Source organism: Vidua macroura, chromosome 28 (assembly GCF_024509145.1).
Source record: "Vidua macroura isolate BioBank_ID:100142 chromosome 28, ASM2450914v1, whole genome shotgun sequence".
NCBI lineage: Eukaryota > Metazoa > Chordata > Aves > Passeriformes > Viduidae > Vidua > Vidua macroura.
The window spans coordinates 1610878-1634002 of NC_071598.1; the positions used below are offsets into that span (position 1 = coordinate 1610878).

A 23125-nucleotide genomic window follows, 5' to 3' on the forward strand; every position below is an offset into this window, starting at 1 on the left:
AGCGGGGAGGGGAACGAGGGTCGGACTCGGGGGAACAGCGGACGGAGTGGGGCAGGAGAAATATCGGGGGACACGGAGCGGCGGGTGAGGGATCGGTTCTGAGGGACGGGGGGTGGGTTTGGGACCGGGGACAACGGAACAGGACCGGGAGAAATCGGGATCGGTACCGGGGAAAATGGAACAGGACTGGGGGAGATCAGGATCGGTACCGGGGAAAATGGAACAGGACTGAGGGAGATCAGGATCGGTACCGGGGAAAACGGAACAAGATCAGGGGAAACCGGGATCGGTACGGGGGAAAACGGAACAGGACCGAGGGAGATCAGGATCGGTACCGGGGAAAACGGAACAGGACCCGAGGAGACCGGGATCGGTACCGGGGAAAATGGAACAGGACTGGGGGAGATCAGGATCGGTACCGGGGAAAACGGAACAGGACTGAGGGAGATCAGGATCGGTACCGGGGAAAACGGAACAGGACTGAGGGAGATCAGGATCGGTACCGGGGAAAACGGAACAAGATCAGGGGAAACCGGGATCGGTACCGGGGAAAACGGAACAGGACCGAGGGAGATCAGGATCGGTACCGGGGAAAACGGAACAGGACCCGAGAAGACCGGGATCGGTACCGGGGAAAATGGAACAGGACTGGGGGAGATCAGGATCGGTACCGGGGAAAACGGAACAGGACCGGGAGAAATCGGGATCGGTACCGGGGAAAACGGAACAGGACTGGGGGAGATCAGGATCGGTACCGGGGAAAACGGAACAGGACTGAGGGAGATCAGGATCGGTACCGGGGAAAACGGAACAAGATCAGGGGAAACCGGGATCGGTACCGGGGAAAACGGAACAGGACCCGAGAAGACCGGGATCGGTACCGGGGAAAATGGAACAGGACTGGGGGAGATCAGGATCGGTACCGGGGAAAACGGAACAGGACCGGGAGAAATCGGGATCGGTACAGGGGAAAACTGAACAGGACTGGGGGAGATCAGGATCGGTACCGGGGAAAACGGAAGAGGACTGGGGGAGATCAGGATCGGTACCGGGAAAAACGGAACAGGACGGGGGAGATCAGGATCGGCACCGGGGAAAATGGAACAGGATCGGGGGAGACCAGGAGCGGTACCGGGCAAAACGGAACAGGATCGAGGGAGACTGGGATTGGTACCGGGGAAAATGGAACAGGACTGAGGGAGAGCGGGATCGGTACCAGGGAGCACGACCCGGGACCGGGGAGGCTCTGTAGGATCGGGACGGTACCGGAGAGAGCACAATCGGTACCGGGGGATACGAAACGGGACCCGGGAGGTGCAGGACGGGACGGGACGGGACAGCCCCAGCCCGGGGGGTGCAGGAGCGGAGGCTGCGGGCCAGGTCCCCGCAACAGCCCGTCCCCGCCGCCCCCCCGGCGCTGGCCCCGCTCCGAGCCCTGCGCCCGGGGCTGCAGGGGCCGAGCTCCGCGCTTGAACCCGCCCCCGCCAGATCTCATTTCCCTAAAAAAAAAAAAAAAAAAAAAAAAAAAAAAAAAAAAAGAAGGGAGAGAGAGCGAGGGAAAAAAAAAAAAAAAAAAAAAAAAAAAAAAAAAAAAAAAGCGAAGAAGGGAAGGAAAGAGGGAAGAGAGGAAAAAAAAACGCCGGCCGGAGCCATGGCCGGGCTGCGGAGCTGCGGGCTGCTCCTCTGCCTGCTCCTGGCCCGGGCCCTGCGCTTTCCGGACTATTCCTACGTGCTGGAGGAAGAGGAGGAGGACGAGGAGCCCCTGGACTACAAGGACCCCTGCAAAGCCGGTAGGAGCGGGGGGATGCGCGGCGGGGAGCGGGCGGGCGGACAAAGAGGAGCGCGGGGGCCGCGGGTGCGGGACTGAGTGCGGGCGAGTGCGGGCGAGTGCGGCGAGTGTGAGTGAGCCCAGCAAGCACTTCTGGGTTCCGCACGGCGGAACTTGGCTCCGCCGCCCCGGACCCGGGGAGTCCCGGCCGCCGCGGCTCGGGGGGACGGGAGGAGCAGCGGCCGGTCCCGCTCCGGGATGCATCTGGTTGTACTTAGGGTGAGGAGCAGGGGGGGCTGGCCCGGCGCCCCGCTTTCCCTCCCCGCTCCTGGCTGCACTGGCAGCTGTCAAAGGCGGCGGGGAGCCCCCAGCCCCCCATGCCAGCCCCCCCTCTCCATCCCACGCCACCACAGAGCCGGACCCATCCTGCACCCCCATCCCTACCCCCACCCCTAACCCCACACCCCCATCCCGCCCCCCATCCCTGAACCCACACTCTGCACCCCTTGGCTTTCTCCCTCTCCCCCAGCCTGCAGCCAAAGCTCGTCCCCCCCTGGGACACCCGGGAGGTGCCACCACAGGCTGGGGTCCCTCCGTGCCGGGACAGGGGGTTCGGAGCTGCTCCCCAGGTTTTGGAAGGGCTGGGAACAAACTGGGTGCTGCGGGGGGCAGCACCCTGCCTCCCAGTGCGAGCTAAAGGGGATGGAAGGATTTGGGGAGGGGGGAAACTGAGGCACGGGAGGGCCGTGCAGGGCTGAGCCCTCTGCGAGGGCCGGGGTCTGGCGGGGGATCACGTTTCTCTGTACTGGCATTGTCTGCGCTGCAAGGCGGCTGTTGATATAACTCTGTCTACACGAGGGCTTTTTTCTGGCCAAAAATCCTTCCCTTCCTGCCCTCCCGGGCTGAAACAGCAAGGCTTGCAAAACCGTCCGGGCAGAGCCGGCTGGAGCCTTCCCTCCGCTCCCGCTTCCTCCAGCTGAGCGGCGGAGACGAGGCTTCACCCGATCCATGAGCTTTCCGCTGTCCCCTCCTCGCCCCGCTCCTGTGCACCCCGAGACCCCCCCCTCGCCTCCCGGGGCCGGCTGTCGCCCCCTTCCCCTTCCCGTCCTCCCTTTATGAGATCCTGATGGGATTAATTTAATTACGGGAGTGGGGGGCGGGGGGGGGATCAGGCCCTGCCACGCATCGAGCGAGCCGGGGATTCACCCTCGTTTGGCTCCACAGCACCGAGATGGTGAAATTCAGTTTTCCGAGGAGCCAGAACCCCCTGGCATCCTCCTGACCCCCCCATGGCTTCCCCCTGATCCCACCCCCCGGTATCCCATGTGAGGGTTTGATTCACTTTTGGGGTGTTGAGATCCTCCCCTGAGCTCTGGGCAGTGCCAGAAACAGCCGAGCACCGAAATTTTGCCACCGCCGTGGCTCCGGGGAGGGGAAAACACCGGGAGAGGGATTTGTGCTCCTCATGCCAGAGGTATCCTGAGGCCACCGGCTGCCCGCGGCTCGCCGGCCACCCCGGTGATGCCACCCGTCTGCAGCGGTGCCAGCGGAAGGGGAAGAGCCTCCCGTGCCGCCGCGTCGCTTCCAAGGATGCCAAAACGGGAAACCGCTGGGAGATGCAGCCCTTGGAGCAGCCCCCGGGCAGCCGGGGAGGAAGGAACCGGCCGTGGCCCCGGCTTCCCTTCACCCGGTCAGGTCTCGGTGCCCGGGAGCAGCCGCCGGGTCAGATCCGGGTCGGATCTCCGGTCGGGAAAGGCGGCTGGAATGGCTCCCACCACCCCCAGCTGCGCTGGGACAGCGGCCCCAGGGCTCGCTCTGGCTCATCCCGGCTTGCTGCGCAGTTTGGGGGTGGGAGCCGGGACCCCTTGGGTGCCCCCAGCACCGGGGGTGTGGGTTGGAGCCCACCTTGCACCCCGGGTCAGCTCCACATCCACAATTTGGGGTGCCTGGCTAAGCTGGGGGGCTGAAACCCCCCTGTCCGGCATTCTATCACCCCTGGGGAGGGGAACACGGGGGTGCAGAGCCCTTGGGGGGTCACACAGCCCCCCAAAGTGGGTGTTTGGGAGGGATCTTCTCTCCCAAACTCCCACGGGGAGCTCAACATCACCTGCGTGGCAGAACCACGGGACACACGGATGGGGCTGGGGGTCTGAGCCCCCTTTCCCGGCTGTAGGAGCTTCCCAGCCGTGCCTGGAGTTCTCCAGCCGCTGGGATTTCACCTAGATTACACTTTCCAGGCGTAGCCAGCCCAGGCTACTGGTTGCAGTCACACTTGTCAAGCTGCCCAAAAATATTTTCCAGCCGTTATATGTCACTTATTCATGCAGGGTAAAAATCCACCCGCGGAGCCGGGGCCGGCGGGAGGCCTGCGGTTCAGGGCTCGGCAAACCTTGGAAATCTCAGGCCCGTCCCGGGATCTGCTTTATCTTTGTGTAATCACCCGTTCGGCGCGGCGGCATCCTCCGGCGGGGGCCCGGGGTGCCACGGCGGGGCCGGGGGCTCGCTCCTCGCTGCCCTCCCTTCCCTGGCTCCTGGGAAACGCCTCGGCTGCTGATTCACGCCGGCGGGTAGTGCCCAGGGGGGAGACGGCGCTTCCTGAGGCTTTATCCGGGGCTGGGAAACACATGGCCGGGAAGGACGGGGCGGCCCCGGGAAGACCCGGGGAGAACAAAGCGGCCGGGGGGTGGGGGACGCGGTGAGAGGAGGGAGAATGGCTCGCCGTGGGGTTTCCCCGAAATTTCTCCCGGGGAAGGGTGTTTTCCGGGCAACAACGTGTCCTCCTGCCCGCCTGTGGCTTTGCTGAGGATTCTTAGAGGTCTCTGGAGAGAAAACGGCTCCCAGCGCATCCCGCCGAGCCGTGGGAAGCGGAGGTCCCGCTTATCACCTGGCCAAGGGCTGCGGGAGATCGCTGCTGGCACGCTTGGCGTGGCAAACCGCGCTCCACGCACGTGGGGAAGGCAGTGGGAACATCCCGAGCTGCAGGAGGGACTGTCAGCGAGCCGGGAGCAGCCTCGGAAGGGGTTAAGGTGTGCTGGGAGGGGGGATTGTGAGGACAGGAAGCACAACAGGGGGGGATGTTTACAGCCAGAGCCCCGGGGAGGATGTCCAGAGGTCTGGGAGCCCTTTGGCAGAGCCGGGGTCCGGCACAGGAGAGCCCGGGATGCCCCACGTGTGTGGAGCCGGGTGTCAGGGCCCGTCCCCGTCTCCATTCGCTGTCCCCGCTGCCACCAGGCTCCTCTCCAAAGTGACGACAACCCCCCCGACATCCCCTTGGCAGTGCAATTCCCAAATATTTTCCTTTCCAGCAGCTCTCCCTTTCACAGGAACTGGTGCTCTTGGCCCGGGATGTGTTTTCCTCGGTGACCTGGCTTTGCAGAGGGGATGCGGGGAGACCTCGCTCCCTGCACACGGCTCCTTCCGTCCCGGGGCTCCGGCGTGCCTCGGGTTTGGCATCCTCCACGCCGAGCCCTGCAGGAGGCTTTTTCCTCCGTTTGCTGTCACGGAAGAGGAGCAGAAGGAAAAGGCTCCCCTGGACTGCTCCAACCATCCCTCCCACTCCCAACCTGCCCCCGATGGACGTTTCCTGCCCCGGGAATTTGTTTGCTGCCCGGGATGTTTATTAGAGGCTCCTCCACGGTGCTTATTCCATGGCCTGGAGCAGGCAAAGGGCTTGGCTGGAGCCTGAATGCCGCTGCCCAGGGCTGGGGAGGGAATTTGGCTGCGGGAAGCGTTGGCGGAGGGAGGATGTGCCTTGCACCGGAGGGAATTCGGGATTGGGATCATCCCTCCACCTTGGATGTTGTCCTGGAGCCTCTGTGCCTTGTCCAGCTGCTGGATGCCCGGTGCCGGGTGCTGGCACAGCTCTGGGCATCCCAAAACCACCAGCTGCGATAAGGATGCTCCAGCGGGGAAGCCGGAGGTGGGGGATGGCAGTGACGGATATCTGAGCTCTTGGGGGTTGCCCCGTGGCTCTATCTCCCCGTGCCTCAGTTTCCCCAAGCCTGCACAGGGGCCGTGATCTGGCCTGGCTCCCAGCCTGGCCTCGGAGGCTTGAATTCCTGCTTTGTGCCTGCTGTGTTGCTCGGAAGGTGCTCTGGGAAAGCAAATACTCCTCGCCCCGGCGTTTACAGGCTGGCTGCTCCTTCTCTCCCGCCGCCGGCGAGGGGCACCGGGAGAGGGGCTGCGCCGGCGCCGGGGGGCAGGAGAGGGGCTGCTTCCCCTCCGCCCTGTCCCCGCTGTCCCGGGGGTCTCCCTGCAGGGACCCGGCTGCTCCCCCAGCCCTAAAACCCCGGGATGCTCGGCATCCTTCCACCTCCCCAGCCCGCCCCCGCCGCGGGCAGGGCAGACCCCCGGGGCCAGGGGACCCCCCAAAGCAGAGGGGTCCCCTCTCGTCGGGCCGCGGCCCCGGCGTGTTTTGCCGCGCAGCTGGGCCGGCGTGCGGGGGCGAGGGGCGGTGCGAGGAGCATTCCTCACATATTTAAGGGCTCCGGGAGCCAGTGGGATGCTGCTCCGGTGGCTCCGTGGCTTTACAACCCGGCAGCTCGGCTGAGGCCGCGGTGCACTTATCTAAGATCTCGCTTCCATCCCGTTCCCGGCTGGGGCAGAGCGGTTCAATCCCTGCTTCCTTCCACATCCCAAATCCTGCCTGCACCGGGAGGGATGCTCGGGACTCGCACGAGGGTTTGGGATGACTGGGATGGAGCTGCTGAACCGCTGAGGGAATGCTGGGCTGGGCCCACGCTGCCCATCCTGCACAGAGCCCTTTGAGGGTTCCTGGCACCCACACGGGGATGAGAATCCCTCCCGCTCAGGAACCTTCAAGCACTTGTGGGACCTGCACAAGGCTGAGGGTCTTTCCCACCTGGTGCTCTTTGGTGGGATCTTCACAGGGATGAGGGTCCCCCCTGCCTGGTGTCCTTCAAGGGCTGCTGAGACCCACAGGAGGATGAGGATCTTTCCCACCCTCTGGTGGGATCTCGGCAGGGGTGAGGGTCCCTCCTGCCCTGTACCATGCACGGAGCCTCCTCTGCCCCAGACTGACCTGGAATCTGATCCCGTGCTGTTTATCTGCCGCCCGCCCTGCCAAGGCTTCCCCATGGCTCTGTTTGCTTTTCCCGGCTCAGCAGAACATCGCGTCCGCGCCCCGGCCTCTTCCCACCGCGTGTTTTATCATATTTTTCCTGCAACACGGTTCCCAACCTTGGTGGGGCCCGAGGTCAGGCTCATCCCAAAATCCCAGCGATGCCAGAGAGGTCAGGCCCGTGGCCACCCCCTGCACGGCTCACCTTGCCCAGGGGGATGCTGAGCTCCTGCATCCCGGACAGGGAGGACAGGGACCCTACAGGGGCAGCCACGGAGCCCTGAGCGGGCAGGAGGTGCCTGTAGGATCGGGATGGGGTGCTGAGGGGTTTGGCCCGGGTCCGAATGAAAAACCTTGTTTGTCTAAAGCTTCGGCCCCGGGGTTACGTCACCGTTCCGAGAACCCGAAAGAAAACACAGCACGAAAAGTCAAACAACAGAGGAGGGCTGAGCTATCTCCCGGCTGCGGAGGGGGAAGAGCTCCGTGGGAGCAGCTCCCAAAGGGCTGATTGTGTGCTGGGGGGTGGCAGGGATGGAGCTGGGATGATCCCCCCCTCCTCTTCTTCACTCCCGACTGCTCCGTGCCCCACGCCTGGCCTTGGAGCTGGCGTCCCGCTGGCATCGCATCCTCCCCGCTGGCACCGCCGCGGCTCGGACCTTGCCCCCAGGGCCTCTGTGACTGGGCAGAGAGCAGCCCCTGTGGCACAGCCCACGGTCTCCCAGGCTGGGAGCAGCTCGGGGGCACCAGGACACCTCCAGGGATGGCTGGGGATCTGTGTCCCCTGGTTTGGGGTCTCGGGCGCCGTGCCCTGGCGGGGTGAGGGGGTGTGCTGCAGGGAATGGCTGCTGGGGGTGTGACCCCTCGGGGGGTGTTTCCCCCTGTTCCAACCTGGGCTGTACCCAGCAGAGGGCTGGGACCTCTCCTGCCAAGAGACCCCCCTGTTTGCAGAGGGTCCCCCTCACTTGCAGGGGGTCCCCTTTGCTTGCAGGGAGTCCCCTCCACCTCTCCCACATGAACAGGGAAGGGACAAGTGGCAGCAGCGTGGCAGTGTCCCCAGGGAAGCCCTTTGGGGAGCTTAACAGAGTCTGGGGGCTTTTGGTGAGCAGAGACCCCTCCCAAAGTACCCCACGTGTCACCTCATTCCACGGGTGCACAGGGAGCGAGTGGGAGGAGGACGTGACCGGAGCCCAAACCAAACTGGAGGTTTCTCAATCCGACACTCTGGGCTTGGCCCCGACGTGTCCGTACAGGGATCGCTGCCGGGGCAGCCCCACGGCCCCGCCGGCCCCTCCGGGAGCCACCCTCCTCCGTCCCCCGTGGCCTGCGGGCTGCTGGGGCAGCCCAGCTGCCTCAAACCTCCGGGAAAAGCAGCCCCCCATCCCCGGGCTGGCCTGCCCGGCTCTCTCACGTCTCCCAAATCCCTCACATATGGTTTCTATATCACTTGGCTCCGCCGGCGCTTGCTCGGCTGTAAGCGAGCTTACTTTCCCTTGTCTTTCCATGCAGCTCTTGGCACGGGATGCTCGTCCTGCTCCCCGGCCCTGGTCCTCCCCCGCGCTGCCCGTTCGGACACGTCTCTCCCGGCCCCGGGGAGGGTGTGGGGAGGCCGGGGCCGGCTCCTGCCTCTGCTCTGCCCTCAAATTGCAGCCTGGCCGTGCCAGCCGCAGGTCGCTGCCAGGGGAGGTGCCGGCCCCGGCTTGTTTGCTCTTCCCTCGGCTCTGCCACAGGTCTGCTCTCCACCCCAGAGCCTCTCCCGGTGGGTTTCACCCACCGGTCAGTGCTGGGGACAGCCCCAAACCGTGGCTCCTTCACCCCAAAGCGCTCCACACCACCGCTGGAGCGAGGTTTGGGCTCGGGGCCGTGGAAAGGGATGGGATCCAGTCTGCTCCTCTGAACCCATGGCTGCTCCTCTCACCCCGTGCCGGCTTTCTGGACCTCTCCGGGTTATCCTCATTGTCCCGCCTTGCCTTCATAATTAGTGGCTCTTTTGGGATCCATTTGCTTAACTGCCTGGAGCGCGACCTTGGCTCCGCTCGCCCTCATCCCCTGAGCTGCTCCGGCCACCCCATTCCCCACCACTGCCCTTCCCGAGGGGTGGCGAGGCCTGGGGGTTCCAGGCACCCTCTGCTCTCCCCAGGTACCCCCAAAACTGCTGAGGAACCCCGACCCCACTGCGGCCACCTCCGGAGCCACGGCCTGACCTCAGCCAGCCCCGGCGTTTCCGCGGGAGCCGCCGCGTCCCCGGGGCTCGGGGCCGGCCAAGCGCCGGGAGCCGCGCGTGTCCCGCGGCCCCGAGTCACGGAGGAGGAGGAGGAGGAAGGGTTACGAGCAGGGTTATGTCCTCCAGCCCCGTGATGCTAAAGCATGCCCTGGTGTTGGAGGGGGGGTCCCGGCCCCGGCAGACGGCCGGCCCCGCTCCTGCGAGCTCTGGGCGCAGCGGGAGCTTCCCGGCCCATATGGCTCCGCTCCGCGCTGGCAGATGACTCAGAGGTCGCTGGTTGGAGCATCCTGGGGCTGTCGGAGCTTGGGGGGCAAGAGCCAGGCAGGAAGGGGGTCCTAAAGCCAGCAAAAGTGGGGGGAAAGAAAGGCAGTCTTGCAACACAAATAATAATAGAAACCCTAATGATGGATGGGTTTTATGTGATCCAGATGTGAGAGCGGGGCTGGCTCCAGCTGCTGGGGAGCAGGGGGAGCCCGGCCGGCACCACGCTCAGCTGAAGGAGAGAGGAGGAAGAGGAGGAGGAGGGGGAGGAAGGGTTTGCCTTCATCTTCGGGGCTTGCCAGGCGTGGAGCGGCTGGGGAAAGGCACCCGAGGGGATTTGGGATCCACAAAGGAGGGTTCACACCTCCTCTTCCCCTCCCAGCCGCCTTCCTGGGTGACATTGCCCTGGACGAGGAGGACCTGCAGCTCTTCCAGGTGGATCGGGTGGTGGACCTGGCCCGTCACACCATCACCCGCCTGCCCTCCAACTCCTCAGGTACCGCCGTGCCCCCAGTGCCCCCTGCCCGCCTCCATCCGCGGGGGCCGCCCCTGCTGACCCCGCCATCCCCACAGGCAGCAACGCCACCAGCCCCCGGCCGGGCCACCCTCGGCGCCGCCGGGGCCGGCAGCGGGCACGGAGCCGCCGCGCCGCCACGTCCCGGCCGGAGCGAGTGTGGCCGGACGGGGTCATCCCCTACGTCATCAGCGGCAACTTCAGCGGTGAGTGACAGCCAGCCGAGGGGTGTCCGGCCCTGCTGTGCCTCAGTTTCCCCGCCGGGCTGACCCCCCCCGCCGCCCCTCCGCAGGCAGCCAGCGAGCCATCTTCCGGCAGGCCATGCGCCACTGGGAGAAGCACACTTGTGTCACCTTCCTGGAGCGCAACGACGAGGACAGCTACATCGTGTTCACCTACCGCCCCTGTGGGTACGTCCAGGGCTGCTCCAGGAGCTGTCCCAGGGGTTTGGGGCTTGGTTTTGGTGGGGGATCCATGTGCTTGGGGTCTAGGAGGTGCAGGAGCTCGGCGCTTGCCGCCGGGAGATGAGGTCGGTGGCGCGGCACCAGCCCGGGCTTGCAGCGGGGCTGACGCCAAAGGAAACAGGGGTTTGGACGAGCTCAGCATCTTCACACGTCAGGGCACGGCCCTGGCCAAGCAGATGGTGGTTAGGAGAAGGATTTCCCCTGGAATGGGAGCCCCTGCGTGGGTGCAAACCCTGAGCCCGGGTCCAGAGCGCGGGGCTGGAGCAGCTCAGGGGCAGGGCAGGGGCAAGGATGGCTGCAGGGAGCTGGGTGGGCACCCGTGGGCACAGGAGCACGGGTGGCATCTGGGGCTGGTGCAGCTGTGCCATGCCGTGCTGTGCCATGCCATGGCAGCAGCTGAGCTCTCCCAGGCAGAGCTGAGGCTCGAGTTCCTCACTCGAGGATGTGAGGATGCCTGAAGTTCTGCATCAGGGGTGATTCCCACATGCCCAACGTTTTGTGGGACCCCTGCCATGATACCCCTGGCTGGGGAACACCGCGATGTCCACACCGGAGAGCCGGGAATCACCTGGTTCCTCCCCTCCAGGTGCTGCTCCTACGTGGGCCGCCGAGGAGGGGGACCCCAGGCCATCTCCATCGGCAAAAACTGCGACAAATTCGGCATCGTGGTGCACGAGCTGGGCCACGTCATCGGGTTCTGGCACGAGCACACGCGCCCCGACCGGGATGACCACGTCTCCATCATCCGGGAGAACATCCAGCCAGGTGGGGATGAGCTTCCCTTCCCTTCCTCCTCCTCCTCCTCCTCTTCATCCCTGCGGTGGGGTGCTGCCGAAGTTGGGGTCCCCCTGGCAGTGCCCCCATCCTGTCCTCCACAGGGCAGGAATACAACTTCCTCAAGATGGAGCCAGAGGAGGTGGAGTCGCTGGGGGAGACCTACGACTTCGACAGCATCATGCACTACGCCAGGAACACCTTCTCCAGGTAGGGCCCTGGGTGTGCCCTGGTGTCACCTCACATCCTGGGGACAATGGCACAGTGGCCCCAACCCCTGAGGATGGTTACCAGCTGTGGACAGAGTTAATTCCCTCCAAGAAAGGTTTCCATTGGCGTTCTGGGTGGGATGAAACCCCTCAGCGTCCCTTCCCAGAGCAGGGAATTGCTGTCCCCGCGGTCACCTCCACTGGGGACACATCCCCGCTGACTCACCGGCCCGCAGGCTTTAATTAGCCAGGCTGCTTTAATTAGCCAGGCTGTTTTTAGCATCCTTCCCCGGTGGTGAGGCCGCAGGGCCGGCGATTCCCACCCGGCTCATCCCTTTCCTGCCCCAGGGGCATCTTCCTGGACACCATCCTGCCCAAATACGACGTGAACGGCGTCCGTCCCGCCATCGGCCAGAGGACACGGCTCAGCAAAGGGGACATTGCCCAGGCCCGCAAGCTCTACCGCTGCCCAGGTGAGTGGCACCACCCCGAGGGCACAGAGAGCCCAGGGGAGCAGCCCCGGGGTTGTATTTCCCGGGAAACACCCGGCTTCACCCCAAATCTTGGCAAAAGTGGCGTCATCCTGGATGGATTCCCTGTTTCCAGTGGTTTTGGGGTTCTCGCTGCTGTGGGGCTCCCCAAAGAGCGCTCAAGGTGCTTTCCTCCATCCACGGCACTTCGGGGGGCTGTGAGCAGAATCTGCCTGTGTGAGGGTGTCCTCGGCTGCCCTCTCTTCCCACTCCTCTGAGAAAAGAGCATCCCCCCAGAGCGTTGTCCCAAAAAATCCTCTCTAGAGCCTCTTCTTGGAGCAGCTCTCAAAAGAGCATCCTCCAAAAGCATCCCCAAAAATAATCTCCCAAAGAAATCCCCCAAAGAGCATCCACCAAGAGCATCCCCCAGAGAAAGCCCCCAAAGAACATCCCCCAAAAAGCATCAGCCAAGAACATGCCCCAAGAGCATTCCCTGAAAAAATATTCCAAGAGCATCCCCCAAAGAGCATCCTCTAAAGAACATCTCCCAAAAAAAATCTCCCGAAAAATCCTTCAAAGAGCATCTCCCCCCAGAGCTTCCTGCAAGAGCATCCCCCAAAAAAATCCTACAAAGAGCGTCTCCACAGAGAATTCCTACAAAAGAATCCTTCAAGGGAAGAGCATCCCCCCAGAGGATCTTCCAAGATCATCCCCCTGAAAAATCCTCCAAAGACCATTCCCCCAAGAGCATCCTCTGGGAGCAGAGAATCCCCTGAGAGCATCCTCTGACCCCACAAGCACCCTTGGGGAGCGAAGCCTCCTCGGAGCCTCCTCCAAGAGCCTCCTCCATCCCACCCCGGCACAGAGGGGTTTGGACGAGGTGGGACGGGACATCCCGATCCCATCAGAGCCCACAGATCCCGCTGGGGCTGGAGCAGATCGTGCCCAGAGCTCTGTTGTCACCTCGAAGGGCTCTGGGGCTGTCACTGTGAGCGGTGGCATTGTCCCAGGCGCGGGGAGGGGGTGGCTGGCACGAGTCCCCCGACAGCAGGCACGTGCTCCGGGGCTGTGCTGGCAACATCTGCAAGGAGTTTGGCTCCCGCACGCTCCCGCTTAATTCCAGCAACTAATTAGCAGCCTGGAAGAGAGAAGCCTTTGTGAGGGGCCCCACGGCCGTGCCGCCTTCAGGGGAGCAGGAAAAGTGATTAGTTTGGAGCAAGGAAAAGGAAAAAAAAAAAAAAAAAAAAAAAAGAGAAGCCCCCCCCCCCCCGAAAAAGCTTCTATGGATCACAAGTGTCCCCTTCTTTTGTTTGCGCTGCAAAGCGAGGAGGGGAAAAGGCAGCGAGCCCAGGTTTCAAGCGGCCTTTTTTGCACCGTTTCACCTTTCATCTCGTGCCCCCCGCTCCGAGCGGGAGGGTGGGGAGGGGGGCGGCCGCCTTGGCCCCCCGACAGCCGCGGCGGAGCTCCGTGTGCCGCGGCCGCGGTGTCATGTGGCTTCCAGATGGCAGCGCTGGGCCGGCTCCAGCCGCGGCTGCGGAAACCTGCCCGGAGCGCGGGCGGCGAGCCGGGCCCCGCGGCGTGGCACGGCCCGGGGGGGCCGGCAGCGCTCCTGCCCCCCGGCCGGGGCCTTGGAGGGGTGCCACGGAGCCGGGAGCCGCTCCAGGGAGGATTGGGGATGGCGGTGATGTGGTTTTTTTTTTGGTCCTCAGGGCCGGGAATTCGGGTGGGAAAAGGGCGCTGGGGCGGGGGGTGAAGGCAGTGATGCCCTTCCTGCTGCTGGGGGTTTCCCTGAGGGGTCTGAACCCCGCTTTTCTCCCTCTGCAGCCTGTGGGGAGACACTCCAGGACAGCCAGGGCAACTTCTCCTCCCCGGAATTTCCCAATGGATACTCTGCCCACATGCACTGCGTCTGGAGGATCTCGGTCACCCCCGGAGAGAAGGTACTGACTGCTGGGGTGTCGGCTCCCACCCTCTCCCAGCCCTCCTCTTCCTCCTCCCAGCCTTGTTTTGGGGTGTCCCGAGTCCCAGCATCCCCCTCCGGGCAGAGCGGGTCTGGGGTCCACCAGGCTCCCGGCAGATGGGATGTGGGGGGAGCTCACCCCACGCTCTTCCTGCGCCTTCCCACCCTTAGATCATCCTGAATTTCACCACCCTGGACCTGTACCGAAGCCGGCTGTGCTGGTACGACTACGTGGAGGTGAGAGACGGGTTCTGGAGAAAGGCCACGCTGCGAGGTAACAACCCGGGGCCTCCTGCCCGCTCCTCCTGCCCGCCGGGACCGCTCCGGGGCCGGCAGCGGGGCCAGGGGATTCCCTCTGCCCCTCTCCCTGCCTGCCTGGTATTCCAAAGTCCTGGGGAGGGGGGAATTACCCCCCAGGGGGGTTATTGAGGTGAATGGAGCTCCCAGTTTAGGCCACACCAGTGAGACCAGTCTGGATGATCCAGCTGGCTGGCACATCTCTCCCCAGGGAGTGCCGGTGTTCCCGTCCCGCCCCGAGGAGCTGGATGTTCCCCAGGGAGATTCCAGCATCCTCGTCCCATCCCTGTGTCCCTGTGATGTTCCCCAGGGAGATTCCAGCATCCTCATCCCATCCCTGTGTCCCTGTGATGCTCCCCAGGGAGATTCCAGCGTCCTCATCCCATCCCTGTGTCCCTGTGATGTTCCCCAGGGAGATTCCAGCGTCCTCATCCCATCCCTGTGATGCTCCCCAGGGAGATTCCAGCATCCTCATCCCATCCCTGTGTCCCTGTGATGCTCCCCAGGGAGATTCCAGCGTCCTCATCCCATCCCTGTGTCCCTGTGATGCTCCCCAGGGAGATTCCAGCGTCTTTGCCCCATCCCTGTGATGCTCCCCAAGAGATGCCAATGTCCCCGTCCCACCCCGAGGAGCTGAATGTTCCCCAGGGAGATTCCGGGATCCCAGTCCCGTCCCCATGAGCTGGATGTTCCCCAAATCCCAGGATTCCCGAGTCCCCTGGAATGACCAGCTGAAGTGAAAGAGCCAGAAAAGCCGGAGGGGAGTGGAGGGAGGAGAGGAGGGAGAAGCAGCCTTTGGCTTCAGGCTGGAAAGGGGCAGCGAGGGGACCAGGAGGAGGTGGTGGTGACAAAGAGGATGTGGTGGTGAGGAAGAGGAGATGGTGAGGAAGAGGAGGTGGTGAGGAAGAGGAGGAGAGGCAGGGAGGAAAATGAGGTAGCAGTGAGGAGGAAGAGGAGGTGGCAGTGAAGAAGAGGAGGTGATGATGAGGACAAGGAGGTGGTGGTGATGAAGTGAAGGTCTTGAGGAGGAAGAGCAAGTCATGGTGAGGTAAACAAGGTGGCAGCGAGGAAGAAGAGGTGATGATGAGAAAGAGAAGGCAAGGAAGAGGAGATGGTGGTGAAGAAAAGGAGGTGGCAGTGAGGAAGAGGAGGTGGCAGTGAGGAAGAGGAGATGACGGTGAGGAAGAGGAGATAGCAGTGAGGAAGAGGAGGTGGTGGTAAGGAAGAGGAGGTGGTGGTAAGGAAGAGGAGATGATGGTGAGGAAGAGGAGATAGCAGTGAGGAAGAGGAGATGATAGTGAGGAAGAAGAGATGGCCGTGAGGAAAAGGAGATGATGGTGAGGAAGAGGAGATGATGGTGAGGAAGAGGAGATAGCAGTGAGGAAGAGGAGATAGCAGTGAGGAAGAGGAGGTGATGATGAGGAAAAGGAGGTGGCGGTGAGGACGAGGAGGTGGCGGTGAGGAAAAGGAGGTGGCGGTGAGGAAGAGGAGGTGCCGGTGAGGACGAGGAGGTGCCGGTGAGGAAGAGAAGGTGGCGGTGAGGACGAGGAGGTGCCGGTGAGGAAGAGGAGGGTTCCAGCACGGCAGCCCAGCACGCCTTCCTCCCCAGGCAGGTTCTGCGGGAACAAGCTGCCCGAGCCCATCGTCTCCACCGACAGCCGCCTCTGGGTGGAGTTTCGGAGCAGCAGCAACTGGGTGGGCAAAGGTTTCTTCGCCGTCTACGAAGGTAGGGGGGAGCAGCGGGGTCCAGGGGGCGGCGTGGGGCCTGGGGGGGCTCAGGCTGCTGCTCCTCCCTTCCAGCCATCTGCGGGGGGGACGTGAAGAAGGACAACGGCCACATCCAGTCCCCCAACTACCCCGACGACTATCGGCCCAGCAAGGTGTGCGTCTGGAAAATCACCGTGTCCGAGGGCTACCACGTGGGATTGACCTTCCAGTCCTTCGAGGTGGGTCAGCGTCCCCCCGAGGCTGGGGAGGGGTCATCTCCTCATCCCGGTGCTCCCTCAGGATGGGTTTGGGGCTGCTGCATCCGTCAGCACCGCCTCAGTGCCTCAGTTTCCCCACATGGCAGGGGCGGGAAGGGTTTGGGGGTGCTGGGACAAAAACACCCCTGTTCTGTGGCAGCAGATCTCTGACCACGGAGAGAAACACAACTTTCCCAGGCATCGTTCTGGGAAAAAGGCCGTGAGAAGATCAGAGAAAAGAATGAGAAACAATTCTTATCTTAACTTGCTGCCCCTGGTGTTGTGCACATGTGCAAGGTGTAACAGAGATCTCTTTAACCAAAGGGTGGTTTCCTAATTAACCAACAGCGATGGTGTTTTAATTAAAGGACCAATCAGGTCAGCCTGTAGCGAACTGAGATGCGAAAGAACAATGTGTTTCTTAACAAGGATTATTGACCAGCCTTCTTGTGTCGATTACTGGGGGCTGTCTTGCACCCCCCACCAGATCGAGCGTCACGACAGCTGCGCCTACGACTACCTGGAGATCCGGGACGGGAGCAGCGACTCGAGCAGCCTCATCGGCCGCTACTGCGGCTACGACAAACCCGACGACATCAAGAGCACCTCCAACAAGCTCTGGATGAAATTCGTCTCTGATGGCTCCATCAACAAGGCCGGCTTCGCCGTCAACTTCTTCAAAGGTTTGGGGGGTGCTCCGGGGGGTGCTGGGGGGGGTCGCGGCCCCCTGGCCGCTCACCCCCCCTGCCCTGCCCAGAGATGGACGAGTGCTCCCGCCCCAACAACGGCGGCTGCGAGCAGCGCTGCGTCAACACCCTGGGCAGCTACAAGTGTGCCTGCGACCCTGGCTACGAGCTGGCATCCGACAAGCGCCGCTGCGAGGGTGAGTGTCCCACCGAGACCCCCAAAACACCCCCCCCCCCACGCGCCCCTTGCCGCGTCCCCAGCCCTGTGGAGGTGACGGGCGCTGGGTGGTCCCGCCCTGCAGCCGCCTGCGGAGGTTTCCTCACCAAGCTCAACGGCTCCATCACCAGCCCGGGGTGGCCCAAGGAGTATCCCCCCAACAAGAACTGCATCTGGCAGCTGGTGGCCCCCACCCAGTACCGCATCTCCCTCCAGTTCGACTTCTTCGAGACCGAAGGCAACGATGTGAGTCTGGGGGGGGGGGCAGCCCCTCTCTGCGCCGCGTGCCGCCCCCGACGCTGCTGGCGGCCCCCGGGGTGGCACCGCCGTGTCCCCAGCCCCGTGTCACCTCCCCCAGGTGTGCAAATATGACTTCGTGGAGGTGCGCAGCGGGCTCACGGCCGACTCCAAGCTGCACGGGAAGTTCTGCGGCGCCGAGAAGCCCGACGTCATCACCTCCCAGTACAACAACATGAGGATCGAGTTCAAGTCCGACAACACCGTCTCCAAAAAGGGCTTCAAGGCCCATTTCTTCTCAGGTAGAGCTGCCCGGCCCCAGCACGGGCGTCCCCTGCCCTCCCTCACCCAGCCAGCCCCCGCTAACGCTTCCCTCGCCCACGCCAGGGGTGCAGCCCCCGGTCCCAAAACCTTCCAGCCACAGGCAGCCTGGCTGGCAGCACATTTTGGGGGTTTTTCTCCTCTTTCGGGGGACAATTGGCTCTTACTTCATATCTAGAGGTGCTCTCAGGGGCTCCCCAAATGGCGTGGGGATGCTGGGGACAGGGATGTGCTCAGCCCCGGGTGCTGCACCCCTCGGGTGGCGTTACCAGGGTGGGGGGACGGTGACACCCCGCTCTGCTGCTGCTGCTCCCCGCTCTGCTGCACGGCACCGGCTCCCTCCGCTTCCCGGGCAGGGCGCTCCGCATCCCGGCGTCAGCACCCGGCCACGGCTGAGCTCCGCGGAGCGATCCCTCCTCCCAAAAACCATCACCCGCCTCTCCCTGTCTGCCCCACGGGCCGCTCTCCTCTCCCGGGCCACCCCCGCCAGGACACCGTGTCACCTTCGGATGGGTCTTGTGGGTAGGGACGGGGACACGGAGCGAAACGCTGGATGCAGCCGGGGCTGGACCCCGGGCTGGGGGCTGCCGCGGGACGCTCGTGCACGAGACGGTCCCCTGCGTGTGGCACAGTGCCCTGGACGCCATCCCAGCTGTGAGAGACCCGCAGCACCCACCGTGAGCCTCCCGCTGGCCGTTTTTTGAGGGGCAGCGCGGCTGCCCGGCTGCGGGAGCGGCGGGACCGGCGTCCCCCCGGGAGCCGCCGGGGATTTCCCGGAGCGGCAGAGCCCCGCGGGCCGGGGATCGAGTGTCTTTGCTTTATCTGTTTAATTAAAACCAAGGCGAGTAGGGCGGCCCAGGGGGCCCAGCCGTCGGGAGCCGGCACCCTCCACAAAGCGATTCCTCGGGGAAGCCCGGCGGCCGAGCGCAACCACGGGGCAGCCGGTGAGTCCCCCCCGGAGCACTTCGGGCTCCTTCCCTGTCCCTTTTTCCCTCTTTTTCCTCACCCCACTGGGATGTGCGGTGACAATAGACCACCAAACCCTCTCCTCCACCTTCCCCCGCTCAGGTCTCGGGCTTTCCCGGCAGCAGGACCGCCCTGGAGGACTTGGCCACAGCGGGGTCCCTCCTCTGGTCCCTCCGGGGTCGCTCCCCGGGCAAAACCTCTCCCGTGCGGCCCCTTTTTGGCCGCGGAGGGTCCCCGTGCTCCGGACGAGCCCCGTCCCTCGGTGCCGCGGGGCAGCCTGGCCGTCTGGGCGCCCGTTTTTCCCCGGTGAAGACGTGACCCCTTCCTCCTCCTCCTCTTCCTCCTCCTTCTCCTCCTCCTCCTCCTCCTCCTCGCGGCCCGGGGCTCCGTCGGCTCGCGCGTAAGGATGCGCATTCCGCCCGGGAATCCGCCACGGTGTCGGCATCCAGGTAGGTCCCCCCGGCCCTCGGCCGAGCCCCGCCCGGCGCTGGGGGGTCCGCAGCGGGGGGAGAGGCGCTGCCGGGGGCTGCGGGGCGGTGAGCAGCCCGGAGCCGTCGGATGCCCGCGGGGGAGAACGGTGAGCGCACGGCGATGCCGGGTGGCGGCGAGCAAGCTGGTTGGAATAAAGGATTGCTAAAGGCACCGACCCGGTGGGCTTCTTTCCGCTGCCAACTCTCTCCTGCTCTTGTCTCGCCCGCCCAGGCTCCCTCCGTCCCGCCAGCTCCCCCCGCGGTGCTGGAGCTGCTCTGAGCCCAGAAGCCCCTTCCCAACCCCAAACGGGCCTTTCCGCCTCGCTTCCTCCTCCCTCAGACCGAGGAGACGTCAGGTTACAGCCTCCCGCTTGAGAGGCGGCCGCGGGGCCGGGGGGGCCGGGGCAGGACCCCCCTCGCCGCTGGCTCCAGGAGGGATCCCGGCTCCTCTCCGGCATCGCTGTGAGCTCGGAGCGGGACGCTGGGGGCTCTGGTGCCCGCTTGCTGCTGGCTTCCCTCCCCAAAACACCGCCCCGCGGGCAGGGGGAGCGAGGGGGAGCGATGGGACCTGGAGGGGTTTTTTGGGGGGGGGTGTTTGAGGGAGGGGCTGGCGAGCCCCGACACCGGCGGTAGGGAGCTCGGGCAGTGGTGGGAGTAAGTCCGGAGTAAGTCCGGCCAGCTCGGGGTGATGCCAAACCCCTCCACTGCCTTTCCTAGACCGGACACCCCTAGGAACCCACCCAAAGCCCATCCTCATCCTCCCGGAGCCAGCCTCGTGCCCCCTGCTCCTCCTCCTCCTCTTCCTCCCCCGCAGAGCCGCTCGCCCCGGCCGCAGAGGGGGCTCCCGGGGGTCCCCTCGCTGCTGCTTCCCCCCCGGCTGCCGCTCCGCATGCCCCCGCCGCCCCCCGCCCCCGCCGCCCCCCGCCCCCCCCATCGCTCCCCCCCTTCTCTCCCTGTCTCTTTGCAGAGAAGAAGCAGCAGCTGCAGCCCCCGAAATCTCGCCCGCCCGGCCTGAAGTTCCGCATGCAGAAGCGGCCGCGGGGCCCCTCCTGAGCCTCTCCATCCTCTCCGTCTTTCTCAGGAACGCCGCGGCCCCGGAGCCGTGCGGGAGCACGGTGGGACCGAGCCGAGCCGTGCTGCCGGCCCCGGCAGCCTTTTGCTTGACAGAACTGGTTGTTGACCTTATTTTTATTTTTTTTTTAACTTTTTTTACACTTTTTTTTTTACACTTTTTTTTTTTTTTTTTTTTTTTTGGTTCTAAGCACCCCACCCCCTTGGTTTTGTCATTGACCAGCTGACCTTGTTTGGTTTTTGTTTTTTGTTTTTTTTCCCTCCCCCCGATTTTTACCGTGTCTGTGACATTTCCTATCGATGAGTAAAGAGGGACTCCCGCGTCCTGGTCTTTCTTGTGCATCTTTGGTTGTCACTGTGTGTTTTTCTGCCTCCCCCGTCCGTCCTGGCAGCAGGTAATGGTGGCACCCATGGGTGAGCCCACGGCAGAGGAGGAGCCGTCCCGTCCCCGCGGGGGCTGGCGCTGGAAGCGGGATGCTGGAGCTGCTTGCTGCTGCCCGGGGGCGCTTGCTTGGCTGGAGGGCAGCGGGGCTGTGGGGCCGGGGTTGGGATGGATTTGCAGCATTCCAGGCTTTCCCAGCCCGCTCAGGGATCCCTCTGCTCTCTCCCAGACAAGGATGAGTGCTCCAAGAACAACGGGGGCTGCCAGCACGAGTGCCTCAACTCCTTCGGCAGCTACGAGTGCCAGTGCCGCAGCGGCTTCGTGCTGCACGACAACAAGCACGACTGCAAGGAAGGTGGGTCCAGCCCGCTCCCCATTCCCTTGGGAATCCCCCATCCACGCCTCCGTGACCCTCCTCGCTGTCCCGGCAGCTGGCTGTGACCACAAGGTGACATCCGTCTCGGGGACCATCACCAGCCCCAACTGGCCCGATAAATACCCCAGTAAGAAGGAGTGCACCTGGGCCATCAGCACCACGCCGGGGCACCGCATCAAGCTGGTAGGGGTTGGGGGGTGGGGGGCACTGGGGTCCCCTCTGCCGAGCCTTGACCTCACCCAGGACCTCCACAGACCTTCTCAGAGCTGGACGTGGAGGCGCAGCAGGAATGTACCTACGACCACCTGGAGATCTTCGACGGGAAGGACGCCAAGGCTCCGGCACTCGGCCGCTTCTGTGGGGCCAAGGAGCCCGAGCCCATCGTCTCCTCGGGCAACAAGATGTTCCTCAAGTTTGTGTCTGACAACTCCATCCAGAAGAAGGGGTTCGAGGCCACCCACACCACAGGTGCCTCCGTGGGGCTGGGAAATGGGGTTTTGGGGTGGGGTGACAGCGTGGGCACCCCTAAACCCCGGCTTCTCCCACAGTGTGTGGGGGTCAGGTGCGTGCCGAGGTGAAGACCAAGGATTTGTATTCCCACGCACAATTTGGGGACAACAACTACCCGGGGGGCTCGGACTGCGAGTGGGTGATCATGGCCGAGGAGGGCTTTGGCGTGGAGCTCATCTTCCAGACCTTCGAGATCGAGGAGGAGGCCGACTGCGGATACGACTACATGGAGCTCTTCGACGGCTACGACGGGACGGCGCCGCGCCTCGGCCGCTTCTGCGGGTCCGGGGTGAGCTTGGCACGGAGGGGACATGGGCTGGGCTGGGGTGAGGGGCGAGGAGTGAGGGTGCAGGGTGAGGGATGAGGCCGAGCCGGAGCGGTGCGGAGAAATCCCCAGGGGAATTTGGTCTGGTGTGATGATCCCCACCCTCCACAGTGCAAATATTCCCACCCGCAATGGGCATTCACCCCGGGGGTGCTCGTGGATCTGAGCACCCCCTCCCTCACCCCCGCAGCCCCCCGAGGAGGTCTACTCGGCCGGAGACTCGGTGATGATCCGCTTCCACTCTGACGACACCATCAACAAGAAGGGTTTCCACCTTCGCTACACCAGCACCAAGTTCCAGGACACGCTGCACACGAGGAAATGAGGGCCGGGGGTCCCGGCCCCGCCGCGGGCAGGGGAGGAGGAGGAGAAAGAGGAGGAGAAAGAGGAGGAGGAGGGCAGGGAGGACGGTGGGGAGCGCTGCCCCGCACAGACTGCACGGAGGAGGAGCACACAGCCAACCTCAGCACTCAAGACACGCTCGCACGGGGCCCCGGGGCTCGGGCGCCCACGGCACGGGGGCACAGGGGGGGTCCCCCCGCTGGCAGCCGCCCACCCCGGTGCTAGGGGGGCCGAGCAGGACCCACTGCCCTCCCCTGCCCCGGCCAAAGCTCTGAATGTACAAACCAGTAACCAGGAAGAGCCCAACACACACAAGGTGCTGTCTCTCTCTTGTACCCATGAAATAAATACCCTTGTACTTGGAGCGGGGGCAGCCCCGGCCTCTTTGCTTCCAGCCCAGCAAAACAGAACCCAAAATGGGGCTGGACTTGGGGGGGAAAAGCAGCCAGGACCCTGCACGGACCCCCAGTCCTAAGGGAGGAGCCCCATCCTTGGGGTTCTGACGGAGCAGAGCCAGGAATTCCAACAAAGGAGCAGCCAGACCTCCTCCCGGTGACAGCGGGTCCTGTGGAGGGTGGTGGGCTCGGAGCCCTCTGCCCCCCAGGACTCTGCAGGTGCGTTCTCTCCCCCCACACCTTTATTTTGAGGTGTCCCTGAGGCAGAAGAGCACCCGCCCGGGGGGGTGGGTGGGTGCCACGTGCTGCGCCCACCGCGTGCTCCAGCCGGCGGTGGCAGATGGCGGGTGGGCTGTGACACGGCCCCCGCGCCCACCGCGTGCTCCCGCGTGCCTCGACCCCTCCTGCATCCCGTGCTCGCTGCTGGTGCAACGGGGAGGCTTCTCCTCCCTCTCTGTGCCAGGGCTGCGGTGCTCCGCAGGGGCTGTGCCCAGACAGAACCGGGATGGGCACCGGGGCTTTTCATCCTGAGGGGTTTTCAGTCTCCCTGGTGGAAAGGGGGTGCAGAACTCGGGGAATTTTTCAGTGACAGGACGAGGAGCAGCGCCCATAAACAAAAACAGAAGTTCCACCTCGACTTGAGGAAGAACTTCTCTCCGTGGAGGGTGGCAGAGCACTGGGACAGCCCCGGGGAAGGGTGGAGTGTCCCTCTCTGGCGACATTCCTACACCACCTGACCCAGGTGACCCTGCCCGGGCAGGTGGGATGGACCTGGTGATCTCCAGGAAGGCCCTTCCAACCTGAACTTTTCTGAGCGCTGGCGAGGGCCACCTTGTCCCCTCCCA

General features: G+C 64.3%; 1 protein-coding gene across 2 annotated transcripts; it reads left to right on the plus strand.

Annotated features, from left to right (window-relative positions):
- The first annotated feature begins 1610 nt into the window (after window positions 1-1610).
- On the plus strand, window positions 1611-22249 carry BMP1 (bone morphogenetic protein 1). Of its 2 annotated transcripts, XM_054000674.1 has the most exons (20): window positions 1611-1790; window positions 9713-9826; window positions 9904-10050; window positions 10137-10254; window positions 10895-11073; window positions 11187-11292; window positions 11640-11764; window positions 13586-13701; window positions 13893-13995; window positions 15628-15744; window positions 15819-15964; window positions 16470-16665; window positions 16740-16865; window positions 16971-17131; window positions 17244-17424; window positions 20562-20687; window positions 20764-20891; window positions 20963-21176; window positions 21257-21507; window positions 21734-22249. In XM_054000674.1, exons 1-20 carry the CDS (start codon window positions 1652-1654, stop codon window positions 21866-21868), a joined length of 2928 nt encoding a protein of 975 aa, XP_053856649.1. In that variant the 5' UTR covers window positions 1611-1651; the 3' UTR covers window positions 21869-22249. The 2 variants fall into 2 exon arrangements, with proteins under 2 accessions (XP_053856649.1, XP_053856650.1); XM_054000675.1 differs by lacking the exons at window positions 20562-20687; window positions 20764-20891; window positions 20963-21176; window positions 21257-21507; window positions 21734-22249 and adding an exon at window positions 19847-20292.
- Window positions 22250-23125: the final 876 nt, after the last annotated feature.